Raw genomic sequence first — 10,659 nt, 5'->3', positions numbered from 1 at the left:
CAGGTGATATCCGGCGTAGTCTGAACAAGGCATGAACAAGGCATTAGTTGGCAAATGCGCAAAATCGCAGTTGTCGAATTTTTTAATGGGATGTGGCAGTGCTGACATGTGCGTATTTGCGAATATAAACATGGTAATTATGGAAATTTGGGTAAATGTTACTCAATTATCCAGTACCCGATAACTCACTTTTTGACATTTTGCATAAGAATACCAAACTGAGTAGATCCTAATCAAATTAGAGTTAAAATAAAGCAGCGTGTACCACATATTTCTCTTTCTTTTTTCTTTCACAACACCATAAGCAAACGTCAGAAACATCGTGTCTTTCAAAATTCTGTATATGCCGGTTCTCGAGTTTGACTCTGCCTAGTTCACCTTTATCAAGGTCGTAGCGGAAAAGGGGATTCATCGCGCATCCGCCGCCAGCCGTTATTCAGCGCTCAAGGAATGTCGGCATCGAGCGAAAACTTCACCCAACAGTTTGTCCAGTGAGCTCGCGCTGTAAGGTTTCGTGTATTCAGTTCAAGTGGAACACCTAGTAAAAGTAAGTTTTATACACCTTTTGTTTTATAGGAAGATTATCTTGGGGTAAAAAATGAGTGAAAGATGCTTATCAGTAATGTGTAATAGAAGAAAAGTAGATTATAGTGATTGCAGAATCGGTTTAGTAGTGAAGTGTAGGGATTTGCCATTGAGCGTGTGTTACAAAGTGATAAATTTCAGAAATTTCTTTGTTAGATTGAATTTTCAGAATAGTACCTACATCCCCGATATCGAAACAATTTGCGATTATAAGTAAAACGTCATTCGAATGGGATTTTGTTAAAACGATTTATAAACTGGGTTTGGTGGAAAAAATGGTGGTACCTTATGGGAAACATTATATAAGATGCGATTTTGTTCATATATGAATAGCGATCAGTATTTCTATTACACAGTGACACATCATGTCATGAACGAGAAATTGTGACGAAATAACGTTAACGAAGAGCCGGCTTAAGCTTTTGTTGCAAACCGATAGCTTCTTCATTTTCATGTGACCTCTAGGAGAAAATAGAGGTCAAAAAATGTGATAGTATTCTAAAACATGTAGGTAGTGGAAAAATCTTCCTGAATTTCTCATCTTGCTTTCACTGTTATCACAACTGGAAAGTTCCAGTCTATAAGTATTTTCAAGACACTCAAAAGCCAAACCATATTCGTTTCAATTAGGCATTTTTGTGTTTAATAACGAAATTTGATTAGTAGCCTTTCATCAGAAATATTGTATAATGTTAGTGTATTCCAAATTTCAATAACGTTGCACATAAAGTTACAGTTTACCATTTTAATGCTAAGCTTAACTCTGTTAAACTAATTTTAACTGATCATAACCGGGCTTTCAACAGCTATCTGATTTCTGATTTTTCGGCTTAAATGCGTTCTAATTTTTTTTATGTTTCAAACGTTTGCCATGAAGTTAAAATTTGGTCGTGAAATTTTTTTGGCCTTACATGGCCATGTCCCAAAAAACATTTTATTTATATTTGTACTTAAACCGAAGTAATTCCGGTTTTTTATTATTTTTATCAGTAGTACAGCCAAACCAGGAACAACAGAAAAAATCTAATCTTCGTCAGAGCTATCAATTGATAACGCTAACATCAACAACTATACAAAAAATAATCAATGATACGAAACATTATGTGAGCATCTTTCATGTTTTGGCAGTAGCTTTAAAAAAAACCTGCAAAAGAAAGTAACATTGTAGATGAGAAAGCGAACAAACTTACGTATCGTAACCCTTCACCATTACTGTTGAATTTCAGATCAAAAATGCCATTCAAGAGTATTAAAGCCCGTCAGATTTTCGACTCGCGCGGTAACCCGACTGTCGAGGTTGATTTGGTTACCGATTTGGGTCTATTCCGGGCGGCCGTACCGTCGGGCGCTTCAACGGGCGTACACGAGGCGTTGGAGTTGCGTGACAACGTCAAGGGTGACTGGCATGGCAAGGGTGTTCTGAAAGCAGTGGATAACATCAACAAGATCATTGCGCCGGCTGTGCTGAAGTCGGGCCTGTGCGTTACTCAACAGAAAGAGGTAAGCAGCGCTGTTTGGTTCATTTAAAAGCGGTATATTAATAGACAGCTTGTCGTCCCAACCCATCAATTGGCTACATTTGATATTTATATTTACTTTCACTTTCATTTTAATATTTCCGAACGAACGATAGCGCAACATGAGTGTCGATTGCTTGTGTTTGTTAAATCTAGAAAATCTATAACGAGCGTCTTAGCAGAGTGATTGAGATCAATCAAAGAAATAGTTATCGGTTTCCGTTATACTCTACTAAATTTTTTGGAAATAAATATCGAAATTCAGTCCGCAAATATATATTTCGACTGTGACGTACAGTCTTCCTCAGTGCTTATGTGGACTTGTGTTTGTTTTCAGTACAAAAATTGTTGTGTTATATTGATTAATGTTTTGTCTTGCAGCTCGATGAACTGATGCTGCATTTAGATGGAACCGAGAACAAGTCCAAACTGGGCGCAAACGCTATCCTTGGCGTTTCGTTAGCCATCTGCAAGGCCGGTGCTGCGAAAAAGGGCATTCCACTGTACAAACATATTGCTGAGCTTTCTGGCAATGGAAACATCATTCTTCCGGTGCCGGCTTTCAACGTTATAAACGGAGGTAGCCACGCCGGTAATAAACTGGCTATGCAGGAGTTCATGATTCTACCGACTGGAGCATCGTCTTTCACTGAAGCTATGAAAATCGGCACCGAGGTGTACCATCACTTGAAGAGTGTTATTAAGGCTAAGTTCGGTCTGGATGCCACCGCTGTTGGTGATGAGGGTGGTTTTGCTCCCAATATCCTGGAGAATAAAGAAGCTTTGAACCTGATTCAGGATGCTATTGCGAAGGCTGGTTACACTGGAAAGGTCGAAATCGGAATGGATGTAGCTGCTTCGGAATTTCACAAGGATGGAAAGTACGATCTGGACTTCAAGAACCCCAATTCGAACAAGAACGATTGGCTGTCCCCAGATTCTTTGGAGGAAATGTACCAAGGCTTTATTAAAGGTTTTCCGATCGTCAGCATTGAAGATCCCTTTGACCAGGACCACTGGGATGCCTGGGCAAAGATCACTGCTAACACAAGTATTCAAATTGTCGGTGACGATTTGACAGTAACTAATCCAAAGCGTATTGCTACTGCTGTCGAGAAAAAAGCTTGCAACTGCTTGTTGTTGAAAGTCAACCAAATTGGTTCTGTGACCGAATCTATTAATGCCCACTTGCTGGCCAAGAAAAACGGTTGGGGTACCATGGTATCGCATCGTTCGGGTGAGACTGAGGACACCTTTATTGCCGATTTAGTCGTTGGCCTGAGCACTGGGCAAATCAAGACTGGCGCTCCATGCCGATCGGAACGTCTCGCCAAGTATAACCAGATTCTGCGCATTGAAGAGGAACTTGGTGCTGACGCCAAGTTTGCCGGCAAGAATTTCCGCCACCCACAGTAAATTATACTAAGCTTAGAATATACCATTCGTGCGCGTAGTTTGTATTGTCTGTCACTCTCTAAAACTCATCAAATGAGATCAACCAAAATCTGCCACACAAAATAAGATCTAAAATGTATCGATTTGTAGTGTGTGTATTAATTAATGCCTGTTTGGCTTCAAAAGGGGTCAATTGGCTTTGTATGATTTATAAAATTTCAATCCAAATACCTCCCTGACAATGAATATCTTCGAAACCTGTACAAGCATACTATCAGGAGGATTTTTATCAACATTTAAAACACTGTTAATGTTAAAATAAATAAAACAATACTGAAGTAAAAGTAAGAATGAAGTACATGATTATTGATAATAAATACACGATGAACACTACAATATTTCTTTTCATTTTGAACTACAATATCCCGAAGGTTTTTTTTTGCATTTCAAAATACAGATTGAAATATTGCAACCCTGAGATTGGGTTGCTTAAAAACATACAAGTTTTTATTTTTAGTGCATTCAAGTTGGTACGAAAGGTTTGTTGCTTTCATTGTCAAAAACAATTGAGCTAAAATGGTTAAAATTGATTATTTATGATTTGCGCATTTTAATTTTTAATAAAACGGAAAAATATGACCTAAGCGGCGGTATGCGATACACTATTCCAAAGCTGTTGAAATGGCATACATTTCACTGATCTTTGTGTCAAATTTCACAAGCGTGTATCGTTGACACGTTTCATCGGATTTATTTATCGTGCGAGAATTTATTTTGACCGGGACGGGATCAGCTGTATTTTCTTAATGAGCATGTCATGTTGATATTTTATACTGCGGGAAAAGAGTTGTTTATTTGCTCACGTATGCGGCTAGTATTTTTGTGAAGTTTATTCTTCACAAGTTGTGTGCAATATTTTATTTCGTGTTTATCTATAGTTTAAAATTAATGGTATGAATCAATGGTCTACTACATAATTGTGCATCCAAGTGCCAATGGCTAAATTATCGCTGTCTAGAATACGGAAGAAATTTATGCGGTAAAAAAACTGCGAACTTGTATTTCTACAAAGTTGCATAACTAATTGTGTGAACATGATTTTAGATTGCACCCGATTTGGCGTGTCTATTTGATGGTGTTGATTATACTTATCCTTTATAATGAAGTATTCATTTATGTTCTTCAAAAACTCAAATGGTCGAATATTTACTGTAAACATGGTAGGTGTCGATTTACAAAAACGCATAACAGTTAATGTTCTTACTACGATTTATTTTCGACATAGAAAAGTGTTTGCGAATATTATTTGTTGGAGACCCTCAGATCTTGGGTAAATCTTTCGATTCGCATTTCTACTCTGGCATGGCGAATTATGACTCGGATCGCTACCTGGCGTGGTATTATGAAAGGGCTCTTGAGCATGTGAAACCGGATGTTATTTGTTTCCTTGGAGATCTCATGGATGAGGGAATTACCTCAAATGAGGATTACTTTAAAGAATACTACGAACGCTTTGGGGCGATTTTTCCTAGACATGCGACAGCAACAGTAAGTGCTCCATTTTTGTGATAATTCGATTATAATTTCATTTGTTTACTGCACATATAAGGCAATCTACGTATCAGGAGATAACGATATTGGTGGAGAAGGAGAGGAAGTAAAGCCATCGATAGTGCGACGGTTCCGACAGTACTTCAGCGAAAAGCCAGCATGGATTATAAATGAAAATGTTACAATTTATAATATCAACCGAATCACACACGAGATGCCGTTAAATGACCCTCGGCTTATAAATGAACAAGGGGAAGATGCTGCGGATCAGTACATAAGAATTTTTTTGAGCCATATGCCATTCCTGAGCACCCCGGGAACATTTACTTATGAGGTAAGTTTGTAGATAGTGAGTATGCTCAAATTAGTATATGAAATAATTTTGCAGGCAATTGAAAAACTTAAACCCAACGTAATATTCTCCGGTCATTTGCACTCCTCCCGGTACGTTCGAATACACCGCAAACATTTGCGATCAGCTACCTATTTGCCACTAAGTGGTGATAAAAAGACTGCCTACAAAGTGCATAGTTTCGATCTGCGTTATCACAAGGACACACAGGAATTGTTGGAAATCGTTATTCCAACATGTTCCTATCGAATGGGCGTACCCGACATTGGCTATGGTTTTGCGGTTATAGGTAAGTGACGCGCACTCAGCAAGAGACAAATTCAACTCGAGATTTCTTTCTTCAGATGGAACCAAGCTACAATATACAGTTCTCTGGACTACCAATCGCTTCCACCAGTTGATATCCTACTTAATTATATCGTCGGTTCCGCTGATCTTTCTTACGATGTTTTTGTTGTTCAAAACAGTAAAAGCTATTTGTGTTTGCAACGCGAAACGGTCTAGACTTTCTATTTAAAGTTGCGTTTTCATGTAAATACTCTCGCAGCATTGATAGTAGTAATGTCCGTTTAGCAATGTGGAACTAAAAGTGAAAATTCTGACTGATAGGTTTTTTTACACAGTTTTCTGTTTTCAGGCAATAAAAGATGTTCTATTTCACGTGAATCATTTATAGTTATTCCTAAAAGAAATTTTAATTTTTTTTAGCAATTTCAACAAGTTTGGAATTTATTTTGCAATTTTTTATCTTATTATCAAATCGTCAAAAATCTGTCCACGTGGTATATGGATGGCCCCTAATTGATTTTAATGAATTTCCCATGGAAGGTAATTATATAGACTCACTTGCAATAGCAATTCCACGCCCTTGCGAGCGGCTTTCCGGGAGTTTACCAGAACATTCGCCATGGTGGACGAAAACACGCGTGTAGGCATGTTTTTGGGTTCTTTCTTTGTTTAAGCGAGTAAGTCTTACGCTTCTGGTTTGACTCTGGATGGGACGCAGCTGGGGAATGTTGGGTGGGTTGGCCGACCAGAGTGCCGCATCGATTTTCAGCCGCTTCATCTCCTCCAACGATTGCATCGAGTAGTCGACTCCAGATCCGACCAGAGCACCTCGTCTTCGCCCCCATGGTATTTCCTAATAAACGACGCAACTTCCAGCAGGCACATCGTAATATAAACATCCCCGTTCACGGCCAGTACGGAGCTTCTCGCTGATTGCCAGCCACGGCAACACCTTCTTTGGGAATTTGGTGTGTGAAATGAATTTTACCCCAGAGCTCACTTTCTTCGGGGGTAAGTAAAATACGGAGTGCCCTACCAGTCGCTGCCATCCAGGGTGAGATAGGTCTCGGCGTCGACCACCACCATCACATCGCGATTCGCCGGAAAAATCGACTCGACCATCTTATTCAACCGCTGACATTGCGTCATCACCTGCAGCTCTGAGACCAATGGACGGGACTGCCGCTTTCTGATGTCCATGTTCGCCAAGTACTTTTCCACTGTTTGGCCGGTTGCACCGACCTCCCGATCAAGCGTACGCAGCGATGTAGTCACTTTTCTCTCGGTCTTTCTCTTCAGCATTCTTTGGAGCTTTTTGTCGCTCAGGGTCGTCGGCCGTACGGAACCGGTCTTTCTTTCGATGCTATGATTGTAGTCCAACAGTGCCAAGATGTCGTAGATACCGGAATAAGCGTATCCGGCGTCCCTTTTCCGTACGATGTCCGTTTTCGATGCGGCGGGGTACCGTTCTCTGATCGCGCAGACTTCTGAACAGAGTAGCTTCACTGTTTTCTCCATTACGGTTAGAGTTCGAGTCAATTTTTTTCTGCTGACTCATGGGTTACTATGATTGATGCTGCATGGGTAGTTTCGTCAGTGCGTGTAAAGGTAAACCCATGAAAAATCGGCATTTTTAACATTTTTTAATGCAAACGTTAGGGCTCAACAATTTTGTCTTCTCGAAAAAAGTCTCCATCCAAAATTTGAGCTTAATCGGACTTCTGAGGTTTCACTTACAGTCGTAAAAGTCTTACATTTTTGACCAACCTAAAAATGCACAAGAGTAGTTCTTGAAGTTTCCGAAATCGATTTTTTTATAGCAAATCTCTTAGAAATGCATGAAATATCGATGTTATTCCATAAAAATTTGTTTATAAAAAAAAATTTCAGGGACATGGAAACTTTTGCGTTTGGAGACTCGAGCTACACCAGAACACACAAGAGACACTCCCAGCTCGAACATTTCTATCATCGATCAAAAAACTGTAACTTTGACCGCTTTGAGGCTCTACTTCCCGAATTCCGATTGAGCTCAAATTTGGCATGGGAAATTTTTACGAGAAAGCGAAATTTTAGAACTCTATCGTAAATGAAATTTAGAACACTATCGTAAATGAAATTCTCTATCGTAAATGAAACAGTTAAAAAAAATAATCCTTTCCCCTTAGAAACTTTACAACTGTACATAAATCTGTAGATTTGTAATCTCTCGCTCAACGATATCCATCAAAAAATCTGTCGCTCGCAACATTACTTTTTTTTTGGTTTTGTCCGATAGTTCCGTGTGGGTGAGTACCCACATGGATATTTTCCGAGTGGGTACTACTACCCGTACTACCCACATGAAACGCCGGCCCTAAGTACGCGGACAAAAAAAAGGTTGAGAACCGCTGGTATAGGTTGTCATACTAATGCGTTATGACAAAAGCAAAATATTTCTTTCCTTTACTCTCCTTTGCAAAAAACATCAAACAACAAATATCAGCAGCTTCGTAGCCCCGAATAAAGAAGGGTTTTGACGGTTTTGACAGCAGTTAGTTTGCTTTCAGGTCGAATCGAGGTGAGTTGGTGAACTGAAGATTCTCTTTCTCTTTTTTATTTCGAGAAATTCGCTATCAGCAATGATCGATTCAAAAGATCAAATTGCTGGCGCACGGATATCGATTCGGTACCAAAGAAACGATCGTGATCGCCCAATGCTGTATAGTTTGGTTTGCTTCGTTTGCTTGGCTCTATTTTCTATTTAGTCGTGTTTTATTACCCGGGCGGTGCGGTTGTGTTTGGTTGTTTGGTAGTCGTTCGTTGCTTGCAGTGATCTTTTGTCCACCACGCTGAGCCGCAGAAAGCAGAAACCTAAACAAACGGAACGGATAGGACAACGAAAGGAGGTTCGTCGTCTGCTGCCGGCTATTTTCGAAGCAGTTCTTCTCGGCGATTATTGACGGTGGGTCACATGTATTCAACTACACGCGAGATTTAGCATTATTTATTTGGTATTTTTATTGCATTACTCACCCATCGCGTCATATTTCGTGGTCATTCAGCGGCATGATATATGATGGATTTTTTTTTATTTGTGTTCCACCGCGCGCACGATTCGCGGACGGTTGTTTTTGACTGTTGCTGTATTGGTGGTCGAATTAAATCTTCAGCGTTGTAGTCTTTATTCGTATTTGGGGCGCTGCTGGATTCGTTTCTTCACTCTTGGATTTACCTCGGCGGGTTTCCCGCAATACACCCACTTTGTCTGTGCGGGTTATTCAAAGTCGCAGTGTGCAGTGCGACGCCTCAATCGGGTAGTAATTTGAAAAGAACAACAACTTTTCTTATAATCTCTAGTAGAGTTTGATGGAAAAGAAAAACAATTCCTCGAACACTCTAGTTTAATGGTTGCTCTAATCATCTGTGCAATTTTGTTGAATGCTTTGACCATGACTTTTTTTTTTAATATTCCCAACCATCTTACGCCGCATGAGCTCTTTTGTTTCGCCCGTGGCTTGGGCAGCACATATTCGGGCTGTTCACGATTCAGCCGGCCGTCGAACGGTGGAACCTCAATTCAGGGTATTGAGACTTTCTACATCCAGCGATATTTTACGCTCGAAGCTTCACTTGGGCGTTTCAGCGATGTGCATTTTGCGCGGGCACCCGTATTAATAAAGTTTATTCAACATTGATGAAAGAAAATTTGAACTGATCGAGGAAGTGTAGCGAAAATGTAATATCTGTTATTGACTGCTGGTTTGCTTCTACCACTATAGTGTAGGATTTGTAATTAGCACCAGTTTTCAGTTTTTTTTTGTGTTGAACATAAAATAAACGTGCGATAAACAAAAAAAAAAAAACGATAATGTGAGTCGAAGTGGCAGTCGTCTGAAAGATTGACTGATAAAAAAGACTGAAGTATTGCCTAGTGTATTTATATCTCGCATGAACGATCGCTGTTCGCTCGTAGTGTGACTCCCTGAAGAAAGGGTTTGATTTTGGTGACACTTGCGTAGAAGAAACCGAAGAACGTAACTCGAAGGAAACCAAATGTGAATGTAGGAAAAATAACGTTTCGCACTCTGCCTTCTGAATACTAATGTGGTATGGCTGATAATAAATATGTATGAAGGTTGAATGGAGATCAGCATGATTGGATGTCACCACAGCAAAGGTGAGCGGTACCATGTGAGTTTTGAATGCCACAGTAAATTACCAGTTTAAGCAGGTAGTAATTAAATGAATAGTTGTAGACGACGATTAATAACAATGCGGCGGACTAAACAAATCGAATATCGGACTGTTAAATTCATAGTGAAAGTAATTACTGCTTGAATGAGGAGCAGCGCATGTACTGTGCAATGTTATAACCATTTGTCGTAATTATATACCCAGGGTAAAAGTCTATTCTGGCATTCGATTTTTTTCAATGATCTGTGAAATTACTGTGATTTCGTAATTTTCTCATAAATGATTTCAAGAGCATTACGTAACACAGTTGTTTTGAGTTTATGTGTTTTATATTTGTTTGAACATTTTCCAGAACCTATATATGAGTCGTTGCGGAACAGAGTGGTCCATGTGCCATCGATCAAATTTTTCAGGAGAAGTAATTTTCGAAAAATTCCTGAATAAATTCTGTTCAATGGATTCTTTTAAACAAAATGTTCTAATATAAAAGTTATGGAGTGATTTAACATGGGAATACATAAAGTTAACAGTTTCTTTTTGACATAAGTGATTTTATCTCACCAATGTACATAGACCACTCTGACTCATATATATATATATATATATATATATATATATATATATATATATATATATATATATATATATATATATATATATATATATATATATATATATATATATTCACTGGAAACCTTAAATCGTTTCGGAACAGAGTGGTCTATGTACTCAAACACAAATGTTTCGGACGAAATTTCAACACGGTATAAATCAGCTTTAAAGTTCGATTTTTCG

General features: G+C 39.0%; 3 protein-coding genes across 4 annotated transcripts in view; all 3 read left to right on the top strand.

Moving 5' to 3' along the window:
- Positions 1 to 389: 389 nt before the first annotated feature.
- LOC129726786 (enolase) lies at positions 390 to 3,893 on the top strand. 2 transcript variants are annotated; one of them, XM_055683878.1, is made up of 3 exons: positions 390 to 547; positions 1,812 to 2,085; positions 2,484 to 3,893. In XM_055683878.1, exons 2-3 carry the CDS (start codon positions 1,819 to 1,821, stop codon positions 3,516 to 3,518), a joined length of 1,302 nt encoding a protein of 433 aa, XP_055539853.1. In that variant the 5' UTR covers positions 390 to 547; positions 1,812 to 1,818; the 3' UTR covers positions 3,519 to 3,893. The 2 variants fall into 2 exon arrangements, with proteins under 2 accessions (XP_055539853.1, XP_055539852.1); XM_055683877.1 differs by lacking the exon at positions 390 to 547 and adding an exon at positions 1,671 to 1,688.
- A 339-nt stretch (positions 3,894 to 4,232) lies between these two features.
- Positions 4,233 to 6,066, top strand: LOC129730759 (uncharacterized). Its single transcript, XM_055690315.1, has 6 exons — positions 4,233 to 4,536; positions 4,602 to 4,717; positions 4,783 to 5,045; positions 5,107 to 5,382; positions 5,437 to 5,689; positions 5,745 to 6,066. Exons 1-6 carry the CDS (start codon positions 4,493 to 4,495, stop codon positions 5,915 to 5,917), a joined length of 1,125 nt encoding a protein of 374 aa, XP_055546290.1. The 5' UTR covers positions 4,233 to 4,492; the 3' UTR covers positions 5,918 to 6,066.
- Positions 6,067 to 8,446: 2,380 nt separating this feature from the next.
- The window catches only part of LOC129730758 (uncharacterized), a 56,239-nt gene continuing 54,026 nt past the window's right edge, over positions 8,447 to 10,659 (top strand). Inside the window, exon 1 of the mRNA XM_055690313.1 lies at positions 8,447 to 8,632. The gene's annotated coding sequence lies outside the window, so the exon portion shown is untranslated. The remainder of the gene's footprint in view (positions 8,633 to 10,659) is intronic.

This window comes from Wyeomyia smithii, chromosome 3 (genome assembly GCF_029784165.1).
Source record: "Wyeomyia smithii strain HCP4-BCI-WySm-NY-G18 chromosome 3, ASM2978416v1, whole genome shotgun sequence".
Lineage (NCBI taxonomy): Eukaryota > Metazoa > Arthropoda > Insecta > Diptera > Culicidae > Wyeomyia > Wyeomyia smithii.
The sequence above is the reverse complement of the archived record's forward strand: the minus strand, read 5'-3'. Positions and strand labels throughout refer to the sequence as shown.